A 20,955-nucleotide genomic window follows, 5' to 3' on the forward strand; every position below is an offset into this window, starting at 1 on the left:
GTATTTATGGCAGCTGCTGAGAGCCTCACGGGCCTTATGCTACAGGCTCCATATTGGAAGACACTGGCAGTAAAGTGCTGTATGGCCTCAAACCCAGTAGGAAAATTCTGGAAAGGGGGAGTGAAGGCTGCATCAAGCTGGGTGCCCTCCAGGGAATGGGGATGTCACATGTCAAATTTCAACACTGAGGCTTGTTGGCGAGGTAGGGCCAAGCTGGTAAGCAGACCCAGAACCGCCATTGTCCCTTCTCATGTCTCACAGGAATGCCCTGGTCTGCAGCCATGACCACCTGACTCTCTTCCTGACCTTGGTGTCTGGGCTGGAGTTCATTCGATTCGACCTGGATCTGGTGAGACACCATGGCTCTCGCTGTTTGTGGGGGCAGAGGCGTGGGCGGGGTGGGCTCGGGGTTTCATTTTCCAGGTCCCTGTCAGGGAGCCTGTTGGGTGTGACGGGGCCTGAGCAATGCCTTGTTTATTCAGGTGAGGGAAGGGTTCCGGGTCTGAGCAGTGGAAGTGAGTGGAGGCTTGATTCTCTCTTGGCTTATTTAAGTCCTGGTTTAGCTGACTCCTTCCGATCTCTGTCCCAACTTGGAGAAAAGCCACACTGCCTGGAGTATTTTAGTGCTGAAGTGCTCTCCTTGATGTTTAGGACATAGTGTTTGAGAGAGGACAGGCAAAGTCATCCCTGCGCCTGCTGGCGTCCTGGCAGTGTCACCAGTTCCATGCTTCCCAGCCTCTCTCTTCACGCTGTCCGCCCTCCCTCCCTGTCATACATTAGGGAAATATGGCGCTGGCCCACAACGAGCCGAAGGGGCTCCAGAGTGCCTTTCAGACTCGTCGAGGTGGATGCAGCTGCCCCATCTAATCGAATCACTGTCCTGGGTCCCTGCCCCATCAGCACAGACTGAAAAAGGAACTTGGCTACTGAAAAGTAGTAGAAATTGGAGAAAATGAACAACTACTAGTATAAGAGGTCGAGGAGGACTTCGGCCTCAAGTCCACAATTTGAAGAGCCACAACCATGCACATTACAGTTTTTAGCAGCTTGTTTCTGAATTTAGCACCTTAAGCCCATTGATTTCCCAAAGAAAAACTAGCATGGGGGAGAGTAGGACAGGCAGACCTGTGGCCCGCGAACCTGGACTCTGCCATTTGTTTTCGGCCCACCTGAGGCCTCTCCCCACCCAAACCTGCCTTTCCCGCTCTCTCCTCAGGACGCCCCTTATTTAGACTTGGCCCCCTACATGCCTGACTACTACAAACCTCAGTACCTGCTGGACTTTGAAGACCGCCTTCCCAGCTCAGTCCATGGCTCGGACAGCCTGTCCCTCAACTCCTTCAACTCCGTCACCTCCACCAACCTGGAGTGGGACGACAGTGCAATTGCCCCATCTAGTGAGGGTAAGTGGCCCCAGGGCAGGCAGGAGCCCAGAGTGTGCTGTGAAACTGATTCTGGAGTCACTGACGCCCGGCTGGGCCTCGTCTTTCTTGGCTAGTTTTGATCTGGTGGTTGAAATTTAAAATTAAACAGGATCGGCCGTTTCCCAGATCTTCATTTCTTCCACGTCCCTGTGGTGGCTAAATAACTGATTCTGGGGACAAAAAGTCAAATGATCTTATGAATGTTAGACCGTTTTTCAGAAGGCTACAACCACATGCCCGGGGGCAGTTTCCTGAGCTAGGAGGGATTAGCTGTGTGACCTGGAAACTCTTCTTCACATACCCGGAGTGAATGTTGCCTGTTTTGGGGAGGTCCCATGATTCTAGGCAGAAAGAGGCTAAGGAACCACTGAAAGAAGAGAGCCAGGTGGGTGCAAAGTTTTAGGGGGAAACCTCCAACCTGCCACTGTTTCTCGTGAGTCCATCCGACTTCTGAGTCCCTAGTGTGTCAGCCATGATGGCACCCATTGCATCAAAGACTGGAAAAGACTCGTCACGTCTGTAGGTCATTTTGTTGTCTTGATCCAACAACTTATTGGAACAGCCTGATTCCTTTCAAACCTTAGGCCTCTGTGTTCATTTATAAAACTGGCTGTTTGCCCACCTTCATCCCATGGGGAAACCAGATCTCTTCATTACTGCACCCCACCTTACCTCCAGGGAAGGGGATCCAAGCACCAGGTCAGCCCCTGGGGCTCACTAGAATTGCATCGGCATTGAGACCTTGACCTTGGTCTTTATTTCTAATTGTGCCATGGGCCATGTCCTGGGAAAAGGGCAGTTACTTTCAGATTTGCTGTTAGCAAGACGTGCGTTGCTTGTTGTGGAAGCAGAAGGTGGCAGCTTAGTCTCCTTGGGTTGGGCTCCTGGGCTGCCTCAGAGAAGTCAGAGGGATGGGTCTCGAAGCAGCAGCTAGACTGTCCATGGATGGAGGTGTCCCCCTGAGCCCACCTAATCTCAGCTGCTGGGTACGGAGGGAAGGATGGCAAGGGAGAGAAAAGGTCAGGTTCAGGGGGGCCACCCACATTGTTCTCTGCCAGAACCAGGTTCTGTGCACTCGGACGTCTTTCTCATTGGTCAGAGACTACTGGGCCCCTGCCTGAGCTGAGGCAGCTGGGGTCCTAAAAAGATTGTTAGATAAAATGCAGGAAGTTTAATTTTTTTCCTCTCTTGTTTTCTCCCCGTGTCTCCCCCCTATTGTCCCCACCCTCCCTGTCTTTCCACTGCCTGTTTCTAATCTCCAGTTTTGTCCCTCATTTTTGTAGATTATGATTTTGGAGATGTGTTTCCAGCAGTGCCGTCTGTACCCAGCACAGACTGGGAAGGTGGGACAGAGTCCGCTGTTACCCTCTTTTCCTGTTTTGCAACGTTTCCATGCCAAGCTTGCTGCATGATTCAAAATCAGCTCATTATTTATAACAATGTCACTGATCATAATAAAGCCAAGTTTGGTGTTCTAATAGATGGAATTCTGCAGTAGGAGAACTTGATCTTTAGCCCTAGGCAAATTCTTTCTTCCAGGGCAGGATTCCTGCCTTTATGCAGTGGCCATGCAGTCACCAAGTTAACTGCTTTTCAGGGACACACAGATCACCCTTCCTGATTCTGATGTCAGTTGATGCACCGGATGTGTGTAGGGAATTGCCAACTGCTGGTGGTCTGACTTTGCACATGTGAGTTGTAAGCTCCCGTAGGTCAGATGTGCTCCTGTGTCAGAAGCATCAAGAAGCAAAGACAGAGGGCTTGATTCCTTCAGTCCATTCTTAATGGCTTCCTCTCGGATATTTCTGAAGGAGATTGAGGTCCAAATGAGGTAAATTGCCCCCACACAGCTGAAACTTCCTACAGGGAAATTCTCTGAAGTTTTAAGGCAGATCAAAATAAAACCTGTCCACCCTCCCACTGTGTCCACTAGGTGGCAGTAATGCTTGGGCATTTTCCTGCCAGTGACCCCACTTCTACTCTTGTGAAAATTCGCGAAGCTATTCCCAATGTTCCCATGATTACTCAAACCATAGAGCATGTTTCTGGAAAGCTTATTGCTTCCTCCTCAAGTCTGAGGCTATAACCAGATCCCCGGATTACAGAGCCTCTTGCCCTGTGGGCTACTTCGGCCCCAGATGGAGGTGGGGGGTGCAGTCTCTGAAGGAGGAGGTGCAGGTGCTCTCCCCACTGCTTCAGAGCTGGCCCTTCATCATTAAAGCCATGATTTCTGAGTAATGGATGACAGATGATCTTTTCCCAAGTAATGTGCCTTATGAAATCGCTTAAGTTTGAGGGAAATAAGATACAGTATTGGGAAAAATACGTTCTGTCATCTGGCCAAGAGAGTAGCATTGAAGAGTCCCACACTTTAGTTAAGATTAGCTTGAAACCCAGAATTCCATCATGACATCACTTATCCTCTGGCCTCTCTGCTTGCAGCGCACATGCTGGGCGTTGACACTTACCCCCTCTGGTTCTAACAACTAACCCCCTCCTGACCCAGCTACTTGCTGCCTGCTGCAGTCACTTGACAAGCAGGGCCTGACCTTCCTCTGCAGCCCTGCAGAGCTCCCTGTGGCCTGAGAACAAACAACCCTGTTGTTGTATTGCTTGCTTGGGCCAGCCAGGCTCCAGGGCAGGGTGAGATTTGTCCCAGCAGTGATCTCCTGCTTTCCCGAGTTCCCCGAGCACGAAAGAAGTCCTGAGCATGCCCTGGCCGCCCACCTGTGGAGGCCTGGTCTTCTCTTTAGACCTGGAGGAAAGCAGGATGTGGGGGCAGCTCCAAACTCGGGGTCCCGGGATGGGGACTGGGACAGCTGTTCCATGGTCCTTGGCTCACAGGACTGGTGGGGGCCCCAGCTTTGACACCCACCATGTCCGGTGGTCTGCTCACTCACCTCTCGCATTCCTCCCATGAGCAACTGCGGGTCTCCAGGGGCTGGAACAAGAATGCGTGGGCTTTGCAGAAACCTTTGAGACGGAAGGGCAAGGTTTTCTGCATCTGAGAACTAAGGCTCCATGGTCCCAGGACATCAGAAGAAAGTTTCAAATATTGCTAGTGTTTTTCTGGCAGAGCTGGCAATTACTTTTAGCCCCCTCCTTTGTCCCTATATTAAAACACAATGTACTTTTTAAAAAATATAGATGATGTGCTGTGTCAGCAGACAGCTAGCTGCCAGTGGTTTCCAAGATCCACTAGGAAGCTGACTGCAGTTGGGCCCTTCCAGATGAGGCTGAGGGCAGGAAGCGTGCTTGTGGCGTCTCCTGGGCAGATAATGGCCAGCAAGACGTGTGTGAGCTGGCTAATGGAGCGTGGACAGCCTGTGCCCCTTGCTCTTAACCCGCCAGCCAGGCCTCAGTTCTCTGCTTGGGCGGCTCCATCTGCCACCAGACCAGACAAATGCACTGTGTGTGCTTTTCCTGCTGGTGCCCTCTCCTCTCCATGTCCTGTTCCAGTGACCTGGGGTGTATGGTTGGGGTAAACCAGCAATGCTCTGGAGGGGCAGCATCGTCCTCCACCCGCTTGCTCCCCAGGCTGGAGCCAGGGGTGAGGGTGGACCCGTAGGCCAGCTGAGGTCTGAGTGAAATCGGGTTCTCAGGACCCCCCTTCAAGGAGCACTGGTCCTGCCCCCGGGAGTGTGCTGGTGGGTTGTCAGGGAGACAAGCAACCGCTGAAGGACCCATGAGGCACCTGTCGGGGGGCAGCCCCTCGACACAACTTCCTTGTCTCCTACACAGCTTCTCTTGTGTTCTGGCTCCTTCTTTCTGACCCTCCCCATGCTCTTCACTCCTCTCGGGCTCCCTATCTTCTCAGCCTTTGCCCCCCACTCTGTACCCCTCATTTTCTCTGATCTCTATTCTCTCTTTTGTTCCTTTTTATCTGCCTCTGTGGGGGACCCCTCAGAGGACTTTGGGTGTCTCAGGCCTGCCAGTGCCTTGTCGTGCTAAAGGGGTTTCCGGGTACCCTCTAACATCCTCTCAATGGCGGGCTCCGAGCTTAACCCGAGGGGTGTGTGGTCCATCTCCTTTCAGGCATCACGGCCACTGCCCCTGAGGGACTTCAGCCTGGAGCTCTTAAGTCAACTGTGGCCAAACTGCTGTAGCTCTCAAGAGCCCCCAGTATTGGTGATGATGGTGGTCCCTTCAAGTTGCTCTTAAAGCACAAATCCCATGTCCTGTTGGGTTGGGGCTTCCACTCTTGAAATAGGGCCACCCCAGTCAGACTTCCCTGGGAGGAGCTCACCTGCCTTCCTCTTGAGATAAGGCATGGTTTCGGGGCCTGGGGTCCCCAGATGGTGTGTGATGGGCTGTCTCCTGTTTCCTGTTCTCCCAGATGGAGACCTCACAGACACTGTCAGTGGCCCCCGCTCCACTGCCTCAGACCTGACCAGCAGCAAAGCTTCCACCAAGAGTCCCACCCAGCGCCACAACCCCTTCAATGAGGACCAGGCAGAGACTGTGTCCTCCTCTGACACCACCCCCGTGCACAGCGCCTCTCAGGAGAAGGCGGAGTCTCACACCCCGGACCTGCCAGATGCCTGCACAGAGCTCGAAGTCATCAGGTCAGGGGGCAGGGGGGCAAGAGAAGTTGGGTGATCACCCTCGTGTCCGTCCTGTGCATGCCTAGCGTCACGGTTTAGTCTACACAGACAGGGACCCTTTTGAGGGCAGTTGGGCATCTTCCTGAAGACTAAGTGCCCCTCCCCTCCTTGGTGGTACTTTGAGCAAGAGGAAACAGCAGGCCCGAGCCCGGAAGACAGGACACAGGCAACAGCCATGGCGGCTTCGGGGCCCTGCCCAGGCTGCTGGGGTATGGGTCCCATCCATCCAGGACCAGAAAGCACCTTCAGACTGGGCTTCTTGCCAAGGGAGTTCTTGGACGTTAATGCATAATTTCCGAGATTTGTACTAATTCTAGGTCAGTGTGGCTCATTCAAGGAAAAGTATCTTTGTCATATCGACAGGGACATTGAAGGGAGGAGGAGGTGGATGACAAGTGGGAAAACTCTTGGCCCAGAACCTCCTGGGCTCCCTGGCCAATCCTGGCTCCTGCTTTGGAAATTCTCCGCACTGAAAAGCAGACGTGTGTGTCCAACCTCCCCAGAGGCTTGGTGGCCCCTGACCGGAGCCAGGACTCCCACTCCCACAGGCTAGTTCGCTTGAGCTGCTCAGACTTGGGGTTGCTTAGACCCGGGGTTGCTTAGCCAGGCCGACTCCAGCCAACTTGGAACCAGGGTGTGGGTGCCAGGATTTGGAGCCCCAAAGACTTTGAGTACATTTCTGGTTGAGTTGTCCGTAATGATACCTGATGGGAAGTGAGGTCAGCTCAGGGTCCATTGCTCACGTCCTAAGGGAAGGGCTGAGTAGAAGGGCACTGGTCTGACAAGCTATGGCCTGTGTTCCCTAGACCACAGCTAGCTGAATTGTAGGACCTGCTGACGACTTCCTGTGGCTGCTGCCACCTGTGCCTCCTCGGGCTGGTCCCTGCCTCTGCCAGCCATGGGGGATTCTGTGGGGCATGAGCCACTATGGCGCCTCCCCCGCCCCCTTGCCCCCCGGCACAGGGCCTCATACCCAGCACTGCCCAGGACCCTGGACGCTCTGGCCATGCCCTCAGAGGGTACATGCCCACAGTCATCTCTGTGACCATCCCCGCCCGTCTAATTTCCCTCACGACTGCCGTGCTCACATATTCATTTCTCCCCATCATTTCTGTCCCAGGGTCACCAAGAAAAAGAAAACTGGCAAGAAGAAGAAGGCCAGATCGGATGAGGAAGCAAGTCCACTTCACCCAGCCTCTACCCAGCCCACCGGTGCCAGGAGGGGGCATGGTGACAGCTGTGTCAGCAGCCCAGGCCTTGGGCAGGGCTCACCAGACACCACCTTTGCTCCTCCCCAGGGGGAGGGGGAGGAGCCCAGCAGCATAGCTGAGAGCAGCGAGCGCTCAGAGCCCAGCCAGGTGGGCCTGCTCATCCCTGAAATGAAGGACACCTCCATGGAGCGCTTGGGACAGCCCCTGAGTAAGGTCATCGACCAGCTCAACGGGCAGCTGGACCCTCGCACCTGGTGCTCGCACATGGAGCCTCCAGACCAGTCCTTTCGGACCGGCTCTCCGGGGGATACCCCGGAGAGGCCACCATCTTGTGACTTTAGTGAGGGGCTTCCAGCCCCAATGGACTTCTACCGCTTTACCGTCGAGAGTCCAAGCGCTGTTACATCAGGTGGCAGCAACCATGACCCTGCAGGGCCTTGCCAACCGCTGCATGTTCCTGGTAGCCCTGCGGCTGCTGGCCAAGAAGAAGAGGGAGGAGGAGGAGGAGAGGGACAGGCCCCTCGGCCCCTAGGGGACACCCCGGGGGAGGCCCAGGAGCCAGAGACCCAGGAACTGGACACCCCGTTGCCCCTGGTCAGTGAGAGGCCTGTACCTGAGCCAGAGCCGAGGACCCAGGAGGCGCTCTGCCAGCTCAAGCGAGACCAGCCCAGCCCGTGTCTGAGCAGCGCCGAGGACTCGGGGGTGGATGAGGGGCAGGGGAGCCCTTCTGAGATGACCCACTCGGCGGAGTTCAGGTGAGCAAGGCTGTCAGCCCCTCGCCTGAGAGACGCTCCCAGTCCTTGAAGCAGGGGACACTAGGTATCTGTCCTCCAAGTAAACTAAGCCTAACTCCCAGGACACCTAACCTGGGCTGGGAGGTAGGAGGGAGTGGGATCCTCCCCTCCCTCGTTTTGGCTCCTGGTTGGGGGCAGAGCCATTACAGCTGCGTTGCCTCTGGGTGCCTGTACCCCCTCTGGGTGCCTGTACCACTCCAGGTGCCTGTACCCCCTCCGGGTGCCTGTAGCCCCTCCGGGTGCCTGTACCCCTTCCGGGTGCCTGTACCCCTTCCGGGTGCTTGTACCCCTCTGGGTGCCTGTATTGCCTCCGGGTGCCTGTACCCCCTCTGGGTGCCTGTACCCCTCTGGATGCCTATACCCCCTCCGGGTACCTATACCCCTCTGGGTGCCTATACTGCCTCCGAATGCCTGTACCCCCTTTGGGTGCCTGTACCCCTCTGGATGCCTATACCCCCTCCGGGTACCTGTACCCCTCTGGGTGCCTGTAGCCCCTCCGGGTGCCTGTACCCCTTCCGGGTGCTTGTACCCCTCTGGGTGCCTGTATTGCCTCCGGGTGCCTGTACCCCCTCCGGGTGCCTGTACCCCCTCTGGGTGCCTGTACCCCTCTGGGTGCCTGTATTGCCTCTGGGTGCCTGTACCCCCTCTGGGTGCCTGTACCCCTCTGGATGCCTATACCCCCTCCGGGTACCTGTACCCCTCTGGGTGCCTGTACTGCCTCCGGGTGCCTGTTTCACCTCTCCCACTCCTGCCCTAGCCTGACACGTTGTCCTCCCCACACTTGTCCCTCCCACAGAGTAGACAACAATCACTTACTCCTGCTGATGATCCATGTGTTTCGAGAAAACGAGGAGCAGCTCTTCAGAGTAAGTCCCAGGAACTAGAGAACTCGTGAGAGCCAACTGCAGGGCAAGGCGGGACGGGCCCGAGCCTGTTCAGGAGGGGAGCGTGCTGCCCGGGCGGGCCGGCAGCCACAGTGCCTGACCTGCCTGCCTCGGCCCCGCAGATGATTCGGATGAGCACGGGCCACATGGAGGGGACACTGCAGCTGCTGTACGTGCTGCTCACAGACTGTTACGTCTACCTGCTCCGGAAAGGTGCCTGTGCCCCTCCCCGAGCCCCCCACACCCCGAGTGTCTCTCGGCTCCCTGGCGTGTGCTGATGAAAGTGCTCTCCACGGAGGGTATTGCTAGCTCCCAGCAGCCCCAGGACATGAGCCTGGGGCCTCCCCTCTATGAGTGCCCGTGTCATTCTCCTCCTCCATCATTTCAGGTCACAGGGCATGGACGGGTCTTCTCAAAGAGAGGAGCCAGGTCCTAGGAAATGGGGCGAGAGGGCAGAAAGAGGCCAGTGCAGGTACTAAGGCATTGGGGTCTCCTCTCAGGGGCCACGGAGAAGCCGTACCTGGTGGAAGAGGCTGTTTCTTACAATGAACTGGACTACGTGTCGGTGAGTTCAGTCCCCGCAGTTGGTGTTTGCTGTAGGGCAGGGCTCCCAGAGCCACTCACCCTCAGGGCTGCAGAGCAAGGCCTGTCCCCTGTTACAGCCTCTGGGGTTGGGCACCAGCTCATCCATGAGCAGCTTCTGTACATGATACTGAGGATAAGAGCCAAGCTTGAAGACGCCGCTTTGTCCGCCGTATTCCTGACCGCCCCTCCCTAACTCGTGCCAGGGTCCCAGGCCTCTGGAGCTTTACCTCGTGGCGACCCCAGGGTGGGTTTCCTCCCTCCCAGCGGCCCTCAGTCTGGCCATGGCTGCCTCTTCTGCCAGGCAGCCGCCAAGCCCCGTGCGCATGTGAAGGTGTGGTTTCTGGCAGGTGGGCCTGGACCAGCAGACAGTGAAGCTGGTATGCACCAACCGCAGGAAGCAGTTTCTGCTGGACACAGCTGACGTGGCCCTCGCTGAGTGAGTGACAGTTCCTGCCTTTCCCTGAGCTGGTGTGGCCGGGCCCTGGACTGCTCGTCCTCAGGGTGGAGGGTGGAAAGTGGGATACAAAGAAGTAGAGAACAGAGATATGTTCCCTCTGGGACTAATCTGGTCAGAGAGGCAGCGAAGAGAATAGGCACACTGACCGACTGATCTGTGTTCGGCCTAAGTGGCCTACAGAGAGGAAGGGGGCTGGCATGGGGAGAAGCACAGCCATGCTGCTGGAGCCTGGCACGCCCCCTCATACTTCCATACAAACATGCGTGGAATGAGAACGGATTGTTGTACAAGTCCTCGCCGTCAAAACCCAAGGCCCCTTGGCCATTGGGAAGAGTTAGGCCTTTTCCCAGCCACCACTGGATGACCATGGTCTGCTACCACCACATTGCCCCACCCGCTGCCCTGAGCTCTGGTTCCCACCAGGCCCCTCTCCCAAGTTTCTGTGACCCCTGCAGACCAGGAGCCCTCGGCACTAAGCCTTGTGTCTTTGAGGGGTGGGGGGCCCCCAGGCCTCTCACAGCAAATCGCTCTCCCTGTGCAGGTTCTTCTTGACTTCCTTGAAGTCAGCCATGATCAAAGGCTGTCGGGAACCACCCTACCCCAGCATCCTGACTGATGCCACCATGGAGAAGCTGGCACTGGCCAAGTTCGTGGCCCAGGAATCTAAGTGTGAGGTAAGAACCTGAGGAGGAGGGGTGGTGTCGTCCCTGAGACGCCAGCCCTGGTGTTAGGGTCAAGAGGTATAAATAGATCGTCGTCAGCATTTCTACATCATCCATCTGGGAGGGGCCCCCCTTCCTTAGGTCCTATCCCCAAACCCCCACTTGGGGTGTTTCCTTGCTCTTTCAGCGGCCACTCCTGGTGCTGGCCCAGACCTCACCATTCTGTCCTCTGCCCCCTCCCCAGGCGACCTCTGTTACTGTGCGCTTCTACGGGCTTGTGCATTGGGAGGACCCCATGGACGAGTCCCTGGGCCCTGTCCCCTGCCACTGCTCACCCCCAGAGGGTGCCATCACCAAAGAAGGCATGCTGCATTACAAGGCGGGCACCTCGTACCTGGGCAAGGAGCACTGGAAGACTTGCTTTGTGGTGCTCAGGTAAGAATCCCTGCAGCTTTGGCCTTAGGCTGGGCCCTGAGGTGGTTGGGCTGTCAGGTCCCCAGCAGGGAACTCTTTGTGGCAAGTCACTGAGGAGAGCGCAGTGGCTCCCTCCTCCACAGGGCTTAGGATATCAGAGCTTCTCTGTAAAGCCAGGCATCTTTGGGACCCAAGGAAGCCCACCTAGAATGCCTTAGGCGAAGACCTGGGCTGGGCTGCACCGAGCTGTCCCCAGGTGAGCTGAGGGAGCCGTGCTCCCTGCTGTCCATCTGCAGTTCTCTCTTCACGCTCCCTTCCACAGAAGACAGGCCCCTGCCTCCTTGGCCTCTGGGGTTCAAGGCCCCAGTTTGTGGGGAGTGCCAGGGATCTGGGCTCTGCCTGGTCCTGTTTCTGGGACAGGCCTCACCCCTGCATGTTGTACCCCTGCAGCAATGGGATCCTCTACCAGTATCCTGACCGCACCGATGTCATCCCCCTGCTCTCGGTGAACATGGGGTGAGTGTCCCGGAGTTGGGGAGGGGCAGCTGGTAGGGTCTGGCATCGCTGCCTGAAGGTCAAGGCTCCGGCTGAGTCTGGGGCCCAGGGCTCCTGTTGCCCCTGGCTTTAGCTGGCTCTGCCTCTGTCAGTTCAGCCTGGCCGCTCAGGCCCACCCCGTCCAGCAATCCCGGCCAGTGCCCTGGGTCCTGCCGAGCGAGCGCTGAGGGCTACAGGAACCCCAGGAACGGGAAGAGGGGAGGCTTCCTCTCAGGGAAGCAGGAGCTTCTGGCTGGAAAGGGTCCAGTCTGATTGGGAGGCAGTCCCTTCCCTGGGAAGCTCCTGACCTGATGGGGAAGATGGACACACGCATATCATGCTTCCCCGAAAATAAGACCTAGCCAGACCATCAGCTCTAATGCGTCTTTTGGAGCAAAAATTAATATAAGACCCGGTCTAATATAAGACCCGGTCCTAATATTATATATATATACATATCTATATATCTATATCTGTCTTTCTATCTATCTATATATATATATATACATAATACATATTATATATTACATTATATTATATAAGACTGGGTATTATATTAAATTAAGACCAGGTCTTATATTAATTTTTGCTCCAAAAGACGCATCAGAGCTAATGGTCCGGCTAGGTCTGATTTTCAGGGAAACACGGTACTTGGAGAAAACATTAGGCCTGTAGAGGGAACATGAATGAATGTGCACTGATTCTGAAAGGGCCAGAGCTAAGAGCTGATTCTCACCTGTCACCTGGCCATGTTTAGGCATCTAGAAGGATCTTGGCGATTCTGGACATAAAAGGTGTTACACAGAAAGGAGTGGGGCTGCCTAGCAGCTATTAGCCTCTCCGGAGAGCCAGAGGGGTCCTCCAGCCCTTGGCACTGTGGGGCAGGCCCTATGTCCACACGCCTGGAGCTACCCCAGCCTCCTCACTCCCATTTCACCCCCGTCCTCTGGCCCAGGGGGGAGCAGTGCGGTGGCTGTCGGAGGTCCAACACCACGGATCGGCCCCACGCCTTCCAGGTCATCCTTGCCGACCGGCCCTGCCTGGAGCTGAGCGCCAATAACGAGGCTGAGATGGCCGACTGGATGCAACACCTCTGCCAGGCTGTGTCCAAAGGGGTGAGCCCCTCTGGCTTCCACCGTGCACCTGGCCTCCTGAGCACATCCCGCGTCCCTTCCTCAAACCCATGCCAGTCATGGAGCAACCTGTGAGGACCAAGACGGGGAACCTCCTGGGGACAGCCCAGGAGTGAACCCTCGCGCTCAGGGCCACCGGTGGCCTGGACACTCACTGTCACCCCATCCCCACCTGTGCTCCTGAGGTGGGCGGAGCCTGCCTGACCACTGGAGGGGTGGGGCAGCGGGTTGGCTGGACTCCTGGAACAGGGAGTACTGGTGCAGAGCAGCACCAGGAGCTCCAGCTTGTGTCTCGAACCCCTCTGCCCATGCCCTTCAGGTCATCCCCCAGGGGGTAACTCCCAGCCCCTGCATCCCCTGCTGCCTGGTGATCACCGACGACCGCCTCTTCACATGCCATGAAGACTGCCAGACCAGCTTCTTTCGCTCCCTGGGCACAGCCGAGCTGGCCAACATCAGTGCCGTTTCCACGGAACCGGGCAGGGAGTACTGTGTCTTGGTGAGCCGGGTCGGGGGCGATGGAGGCTGGCCCTGAGGAAGGCGCTCTGTGTCTGCTCACCTGGCCCTGCTCTCCCCAGGAGTTCTCCCAGGACAGCCAGCAGCCCCTGCCTCCCTGGGTCATCTACCTGAGCTGCACCTCCGAACTGGACCGGTTCCTGTCTGCACTGAACTCGGGGTGGAAAACCATCTACCAGGTACCGAGCTGCCCAGGGCCCTGTGGAACGGAGCCATTTCCTAGGGAAAGGAGCTCTGCATGGCACAGACCGCGGCAGGAGTTGGCCTGGGGACAGCACTGTACCTGTAGCTCTGGGACAGACATGAGCATTTAGGACCAAAGGGCACCCCTGACTCCCAGGGAGTCTGAGATGAAAGCAGAAAGTGGAACCCAGGAAACACCATTCCTGACCTTGGTTCCACTCAAAGCACAAATTAAGTGCTTCCGGTAGGGCTGAGACAAAGAGCTCTTCCAGGTAGGCAGGACACTCAGGTGCGGGCAGACTAGAGCACAGGGCCTGGTGTGTGGGGCCCACCTGAGACCTGGGGCGCTCCCAAAAGGAGGAGCCTCAGTGAGCATCACCCCGTCATCCACTCGAGCCCCTCCTTGAAGGGAAGAGAACAGCATGTGGACATAGTCCCCGGACCAGGCTGCACCTGGTGCGGAGGGACTCCGTGGACCTCACGGGTGCCCTGCACGCCCCGCACAGGTGGACCTCCCCCACAAGGCCATCCAGGAAGCCTCCAGCCAGAAGTTTGAGGACGCCCTGAGCCTCATCCACAGCATCTGGCAGCGCAGCGATAGCCTCTGCCGAGGCAGAGCCTCCCGGGACCCCTGGTGCTGAGGCGGTGCCAGCTGCCATCCTGGTGGGGCAGGAAAGGGAGGCACGCCGAGCAGCACGCACTGTCATCGCTGTGTCATTGTGCAGCTCGGGGCTAGGCTTCCACCCCCTGCCGCAGCCCGTCCCGCCCCAGGCGCTGAACCACCAAGTGGGGCTTGAGACAGAGTCTGTCCCCTCCCAGGGATCCAGGATGGGTGCTCAACACCCCTGGGCATCCTGCCGGCAGGTGGACACTGGAAAGCACGGGGGGCAGAGGGTCCGAGCCCTATGGGCTCTGTAGTTGCACAGCCTCCTCCCCGGGGCCACTGCCTCAGTCCACGCCAGCTCTTCAAGAGGGCGATGAGAACAGGAGGCCTCTGCGGGGAGCAGAAGGACTGGGAGGGCCTGAGTCCCTTCTTCCTCTCCTGGGCCAGGGGCCCGGGCAGAGGCTCAGGCCGCCCTGGGGGCCCTGAGTGCCCGGCCATCCTTGTTCATTTTTGAACATTCACCTGGCTGTGTAGGGAAACTGGGACACTAAGGTCTCAGTGCATGTTCCCTCATCACTAACGCCATCCCCACATGCACTGCTGCCTGCCTTCCAGGGTCGGGGGCTCGGGGCCAGGAGGCGCTGCATGTCCATGGCCCCCTGCTCCTGTCTCTCCCCGACCCTGGCAGTGCCTGTGGACCCAGGAATGAGGCTGTCAGCTTTCGCCAGGAGCAAAGGGGAGGGAGGACGGGCCTGGAGAGGAGTGGAGCCCACCAGCCTGGTGTCCATGTTGGTGCCTCCTGACCATCCCCTGCTTGGCTCGAGCCGGGCCCTTCCCAAGGGCCCTCTGGGGGAAGGGGCTAGGTGATCTGGGTTTTGTTTTTTAAATAAAATAGACATGTTATATTGCCAAGACATCACTGGCCTTTTTTGACCAAGGTGGAGGCGGGGGAGCTCCAACCCCTCTTCTCAGGCCCCTTGGTCCTTCTTTCAAGAAAGAAGACCCACACATGTTCCATCGGCTGCCCTGTGCTCACACTGGGAACCAGGGCCCCTGTGGCCCCCATGGCACTGGCTGGCTGGAGGAGCTCAGGCCCAGAAGTTTCCTGGTTTGTTCACTGCCCTCCCTCCTGTTTCCTGCAGTGGCCAGGGCTGGGGCAACTCCAGTCCTGGGGCATGTCTCCACTGCCTTGGTGGGGCACTGCCACCTTCCCAGCTCGGGGGGTAAATGCCAGTCACTCGGGATAAACCCAACAGAGATCAAGCCGTTCCCATCGCCTCTTACTGAGCTGCTGCTCTGGAGGCTGGCCACAGGATGCCAGGCCTGCCAGGCTGGGGAAGCTCTGAAGCCCTCAAGCCATTCATCACTGTGACTTCCAGGGCCTCACACCTGGGAGGAAAGGGGTGGACACAGGAAGAGGTGGGTGTGGAGGCTACAAAGGTGCCGTTCCAGGTGGGGCAGCTCTGCCTCTGGTTTCGACTGGGATGTGGGTGATGCAGGGTGGCCCTGGCAGGAGAAAACTGATCTGGGGGTAGAGGCCAAGCTGGGCAGGGTGGTGCTGGCCCCCTACCTGAGCAGCCTGGTGCCTGCCAGCAGTCCCCAGGGGCAGAAGGTCCTTTCTCACCAGGCACTAAGGGCTTTTCCCATGCCTGGGGCTCTCCAGAGACACAGCCCAGGAGGGGCTCCCACCAGGAGGAGGGTAGGACTGAGGGGCAAGTCCTTACCAGGTAAGCAACCAAAGCCACTGGTCACTCCTTGAGATGTGACGGCCCTTATTTTTCCCCAGGGTGCCCCCAGGCTGGGAAGATGGGGGCCACGTTTTATTGGGTGAGGCACTACGTTAGGCATACTCTTCATACATCTCAAATCCTCCAAAGAAGCCCTGAAGTGGGTACCAATATTCCTGTCTTACAACTTGAGAGACTAAAGCCCAGAGAGAGGAAGTGACTTGCCAAGGTCGGACACATGAGCCTGGGATTCAGGATCAGTCCTCTATCTCTGCTCTCACTGACAGTGGGACCATAGATTGTGGGACCCAGATTGAAAGACTGAGGCCGGGAAAGGAGCTGTCACATAGACAGCAGCAGGGGTGGGAGTGGGGCAATTGCTCAGTTGCCCAGGCTCTCTGTGCCAGGAGCCTCCCCAGGCAGTTGCACCATGCCCTGGGCTCTGAGCTGCAGCAGCCCTGACTCAGTCAGCGGTGGGGCGCGGCCCAACCCTTTGCCCCAGGGAGGGCAGGAGAACAAGAGTGTCAAGAGGAGATGTCTCGGTTGATTGGCATCTTCTCCCCGCCCTTAATCTCCCACTGGTCCCAGGTAACCTTTCCCCCAGATCCCAGGGTCCAGGCCCGCCCCTGCTGGGAGGTGTGGAACATAGAAGCAGCTGCGATTGGTCAGAGCTGGCGGGGGTGTGTCCCAGGCGCCCACAGCCAGGCAGCTGAGCTGAGCAGGTGGACTGCAAAGTCAGAAGACAGATCAGAGACAGATCAGGGGTCGGTCGTCTGGCAGCGGCAGGCTTGTCCCACTGGATCCCTGTCCTCCAGACATGGCCCCAGGCCCCCTGGATCTCCAGCCCTGTGGCCCTTAGGGGGTGCACACAGCTTAGGTGCCGCCACTCCAGGGCCCGGCACAGCCGGCCGCTGGCAAGAACATGGAGACAGTGGCCCCAGCTGTGGACCTGGTGCTGGGCGCCTCGGCCTGTTGCCTGGCCTGCGTCTTCACCAACCCCCTGGAGGTGGTGAAGACGCGGCTGCAGCTGCAGGGGGAGCTGCAGGCCCCTGGCACCTATCCTCGGCACTACCGGGGCTTCGTGGCCTCCGTAGCCGCTGTGGCCCGTGAAGACGGGCTGTGCGGCTTGCAGAAGGGACTGGCCGCCGGCCTCCTCTACCAGGGCGTCATGAACGGCGTCCGCTTCTACTGCTACAGCCTCGCCTGCCAGGCTGGCATCACCCAGCAGCCAGGTGGCACTGTGGTTGCAGGTGCTGTGGCTGGGGCATTGGGAGCTTTCGTGGGGAGCCCTGCTTACCTGGTGAGTCTTGTCTCCATCCTCCACTGCCCAGTGACCCAGTTCCCTCCGGGGCTCCGAAGCTTCCAGGCTGGCTTCAGTGCACAGGTTGCGGGGCAGGCTGGGTGGGGCTGCTCCCTAGAACATCCTGGCCCTGGCCTGGAATCTGTCCCTTGCCCCAGGGCACCCGGGCCTTGCCCTATCATGGATCATCAATCAGCGCTCCCCTGGGGTCCCCGCCCTGCAGGTCCTGAGCCAGGGTAAGGGCAGAAGGTAGCAGGAGGTGTGCCGGCTGAAACCGGCGTGGTCACTTGTGTGGCCTGTGCAAGTTAAGAATAAAGCTTCCATGGAGCCAGGGCCGGGCATCCTAGGCTGGACGCAGTACCATTATCCTCTCACTCAGTCCTCAGAGCAGCTTTTCAAGGGTAAGCAGACAGGCCTGAGGTTAAATAACTTGCCTGAGGTCACTCGAGTTGCAGATCCAGGCCAGCTCCAGAGGTTCACCCCAGCCCTATTCCACACGCCCCCTCAGCCGCTAGTGTGGTCTCATGGAGGTCCAGGTGTCAGGGCACAGGGAGGGATGCCCTCTACACAGAAAGCTCAGCCCTCTGTCACCTCTGCTCTCACAGGTCAAAACTCAGCTGCAGGCTCAGACGGTGGCTGCAATAGCCGTGGGGCACCAGCACCACCACCAGGTGGGACTGTCACTCCCAGAGCTCCCCAGGCTGGGTGGGCTCCTGGGCTGGCAGGGGCTGCCCAGTGACCCTGTACCCTCTCCCCACAGAGCATCCTGGGTGCCATGGAGACCATCTGGCGACAGCAGGGCCTGGCAGGGCTGTGGCGGGGCGTGGGAGGGGCTGTGCCCCGAGTCATGGTGGGCTCTGCTGCCCAGCTGGCCACCTTCGCCTCTTCCAAGGCCTGGGTACAGGAGCAACAGGTGAGGGGCTCGGGCCACCTGTGCTCACAGACACACAGGAGTGAGGAGGGCCAGTTGCCTTCTTTCTCCCTGTCTGTCTAGGAGGCCCAAGTCACCCTCTGACATCTCCAGCTGGACCCCCACACAAGGAATCCCAGGGGGTGGTGACAGCCGGGCCCCTGATGACTTTGGGTGCAGCAGGAGTGGGGAGTCAGCAGTGTACCCAGAAGCTGTGAAGGAGCTTGGGGTGGGGAGAGCTGTGGGGTGGGGAACGGCTGGAGGGGCCTTGTCTCCTCCCCTTCCCCCAGCTCTTCTAGCCCGCAGGTGCTGGGAAGGTGGGTGGAGGGCAGATGCAGGTGTCAGCTGCCTGTACCATTCTCACAGTGGCTCCCAGAGGACAGCTGGCTGGTGGCCCTGGCTGGAGGCATGATCAGCAGCGTAGCTGTGGTTGCAGTCATGACCCCCTTCGATGTGGTCAGCACGCGGCTATACAATCAGCCTGTGGATGGAGCTGGCAGGGTGAGCAGGGGACCAGGTGGTGAGGCTGTAGGGAGCTGGAGAGCATCCCCCAACACACACACACACACAGGCCAAAGACACACAGGTATGTGACGTACTTGCAATCACATTAATTCAATTTGTGTGCTGAGCATCTATGTCCTAGGCACGTGCTAAGTACTTTCACATCTGGATTTTATTCTGTCCTCACAACCACTTTCATTTTTCTGATGATGAAAATGAGGCTCAGAGATAACAAGTGACTTGCCTGAGATCAGCCAGCTGGTAAGTGGAGGAGCCTGAACTGAAATCCAGGCCTGACCCATGTCCTCACCGGCCGTCATGTACACGGCTGCAGTTTGCCCCACACACACGCTGCAGGCTGAGTTAAGGAGGAAATCCACCTGTGTGCCACTAGCCACGCTGAGACCCTGGCACGGGGCTGTGGCTGCCTGGGGGAAGAGACCCCTTTTATCATTTCACAACCCAAAGGGCCCTCTTTCTGTAATTTGCCAGCGTGGGGGGAGTGCCTTTTCTGATGTGCCTCAGAAGCCCCCACACACAGACATGCCCTGTGGTGCCAGCCCGAGCCCCATGGCCCCTGTAATGATGCCCACCGTGTCTGTCCCCAGGGCCGGCTGTACAGGGGCCTTGCTGACTGCCTGGTGAAGACCTGGCGGCTGGAGGGCCCCCTGGCGCTCTACAAGGGTCTGGGCCCCGCCTACCTGCGCCTGGGCCCCCACACCATCCTCAGCATGCTTTTCTGGGATGAGCTCCGGAAACTGGCTGGGCGGAGCCAGCGCCAGGGCACCTAATTGGCATCCCTTGCCCCCGAATCGTGGAGCAGCCCAGCACCTGGTGCCAGCTGGGAATGCGGTCTCAGAGCTGGCCACAGGCCCCGGCACTGCCACAGGCCTGATGAGAGTGTGGACAGCTCTGGTCAACCCGGCCCCGTGGCCCACCGACCCGCTCCAAATCACCACCCTCTTTGTTCTCCAGAAAGTTCTCTTCCCTTCCTTCTCTGTGTGGGGTTGCCTTGTCCCATAGCCTCCTCATCGTTATGATAACTGCTCCCAAGCATCACCAGGAGCTGGGTCTCTTACACGCCTCAGCTCGCTTCGTCCTCAAACAACAGTGTGACACAGTAAAATCCTCTGTTGCTCATGAGGAAGCTGAGGCTCAGAAAGGTGAGGTGCTTTGACCAAAGTCACACAGCTTTGAAGTGGCAGTGCCAGGACTGGAGCGTTCTGCCCAGAACTGTGCCCTTGGCAAGAACCAGGACCTGGGGGCTGGCGTACATACGAGGAGGCCTGGGGGTGCACCGTGAGGCTGTAGTGTCATCTGGGTTAGTCCACTAGGGCTGCTGTAACAAAGTACCTCAGACTGGGCGGCTTCAACAAGAGAAAGTTCTTTCCTCACAATTCCGGAGGTTAGATGTCTGAGATCAAGGTGTCGGCAGGGTTGGTTTCTCCTGAGGCCTCCGCTTGGCTGGTAGACAGCGCCTTCTCTCTGTGTCCTCAACGTGGTCTCCCCTCTGCGTGTCCGTGCCCTAATCTCCTCTCCTTCTAAGGACACCAGTCACGTTGGATTAGGGTCTACCCCAGTGATCCCATGTTAACTTAATCACTTCTTTAAAGACCCTGTCTCCAAATGCAGTCACATGCAGAGGCACTGCGGGTTAGGACTTCAGCAGAGGAATTTGGAGGAGGGACACAGTTCAGCCCACAGCACCGACTTTTACTGAGGCCCCCTAGGTGCTCAGCACTGTGGGCATTCACACAAAGCCTCATGACAATCCTGAAAGGGAACCCTCGAGATGCCCGTTGTTCAGAGGAGGCGGCTGATGCCCAGGGCAGGGAGGTACGGTGCCCAGGTGAGTAGCAGAGCTAGGCGTCCTCATCCTGGCCTTTTCCCCAAGCTGTAGCCACACTCCCTGCCTGGGTGTGTCCCAGGCCAGCACTGATCTTTGTGCTACAGAGGACACCAGAGTCCCAGGAAGGCACAGGACTGGCCCAGGTCAAGCAGCCTGCACTAGCTTCTGCGCCACACACCCCATGTCTTGGAAAAGCTGTTCCCCAGGGACACTCCTACCACACACTCCAAACCAATAAAGTTTTCTATTTTGTTTACTTCAATGACTCTGCTCTGCAGGCAGCTTCATCTCCTCCACCCCTGAACCCCCCACCTTGGTTCTCTACCTCGGTTTCCCCCACCCGATCCCCCCTTGGCTCTCCACTTCAGTCTGTGAAAGGAGGATCCAAAAGAATTCAACAGGGGAGGCCTGCCACCTAGCGGACATAGGGAGAACTGTCAATGGGGGCTGCCCTGTGGCTGAGAAGGGGAGGGAGGGCCCCAGAGCTGGATCCCAACCTCAGCCTGTGGGAGGAGAGACACCCTCCTCCAGACTTTGGGCTGAGAGAGCAGAGCCTGACCTCGGGAATATGGAGGGATAGATGTCCCCTTCCAGATCTTAGGCTGAGAGGGCAGAGCCCAGACCTAAGGCTGCGGGACAACAGAGAAGGCCAGGGGCTTC

The 20,955-nt window shown here is 58.0% G+C and overlaps 2 protein-coding genes across 2 annotated transcripts in view; both read left to right on the plus strand.

Moving 5' to 3' along the window:
- Positions 1-14,483, plus strand: part of PLEKHM2 (pleckstrin homology and RUN domain containing M2) — a 36,577-nt gene extending 22,094 nt beyond the window's left edge. Inside the window, exons 5-20 of the mRNA XM_033113806.1 lie at positions 262-349; positions 1,217-1,403; positions 2,708-2,767; positions 5,761-5,989; positions 7,149-7,994; positions 8,830-8,899; positions 9,040-9,130; positions 9,418-9,482; positions 9,850-9,938; positions 10,501-10,633; positions 10,866-11,056; positions 11,486-11,551; positions 12,525-12,684; positions 13,022-13,201; positions 13,281-13,397; positions 13,908-14,483. Of these exons, the coding sequence (XP_032969697.1) occupies positions 262-349; positions 1,217-1,403; positions 2,708-2,767; positions 5,761-5,989; positions 7,149-7,994; positions 8,830-8,899; positions 9,040-9,130; positions 9,418-9,482; positions 9,850-9,938; positions 10,501-10,633; positions 10,866-11,056; positions 11,486-11,551; positions 12,525-12,684; positions 13,022-13,201; positions 13,281-13,397; positions 13,908-14,042 (2,707 nt within the window). The 3' untranslated portion in view covers positions 14,043-14,483. The remainder of the gene's footprint in view (positions 1-261; positions 350-1,216; positions 1,404-2,707; positions 2,768-5,760; positions 5,990-7,148; positions 7,995-8,829; positions 8,900-9,039; positions 9,131-9,417; positions 9,483-9,849; positions 9,939-10,500; positions 10,634-10,865; positions 11,057-11,485; positions 11,552-12,524; positions 12,685-13,021; positions 13,202-13,280; positions 13,398-13,907) is intronic.
- A 1,964-nt stretch (positions 14,484-16,447) lies between these two features.
- On the plus strand, positions 16,448-20,542 carry SLC25A34 (solute carrier family 25 member 34). The gene is made up of 5 exons (XM_033113808.1): positions 16,448-17,032; positions 17,638-17,703; positions 17,793-17,945; positions 18,309-18,443; positions 19,055-20,542. The coding sequence occupies exons 1-5, from the start codon at positions 16,655-16,657 to the stop codon at positions 19,235-19,237; spliced, it is 915 nt and encodes a 304-aa protein (XP_032969699.1). The 5' UTR covers positions 16,448-16,654; the 3' UTR covers positions 19,238-20,542.
- Positions 20,543-20,955: the final 413 nt, after the last annotated feature.

The sequence above is a fragment of the Rhinolophus ferrumequinum genome, chromosome 9 (assembly GCF_004115265.2).
Source record: "Rhinolophus ferrumequinum isolate MPI-CBG mRhiFer1 chromosome 9, mRhiFer1_v1.p, whole genome shotgun sequence".
Taxonomy (NCBI): domain Eukaryota; kingdom Metazoa; phylum Chordata; class Mammalia; order Chiroptera; family Rhinolophidae; genus Rhinolophus; species Rhinolophus ferrumequinum.

What these genes read in the sequence shown, in the direction of transcription:
- SLC25A34 (XM_033113808.1), top strand. Translation starts at nt 16,655, where the DNA reads ATGGAGACAGTGGCCCCAGCTGTGGACCTGGTGCTGGGCGCCTCGGCC. An exon ending in GGCACCAGCACCACCACCAG is followed by an intron (nt 17,704 to 17,792) that starts GTGGGACTGTCA and finishes CTCTCCCCACAG; the next exon opens with AGCATCCTGGGTGCCATGGA. An exon ending in CCTGGGTACAGGAGCAACAG is followed by an intron (nt 17,946 to 18,308) that starts GTGAGGGGCTCG and finishes CCATTCTCACAG; the next exon opens with TGGCTCCCAGAGGACAGCTG.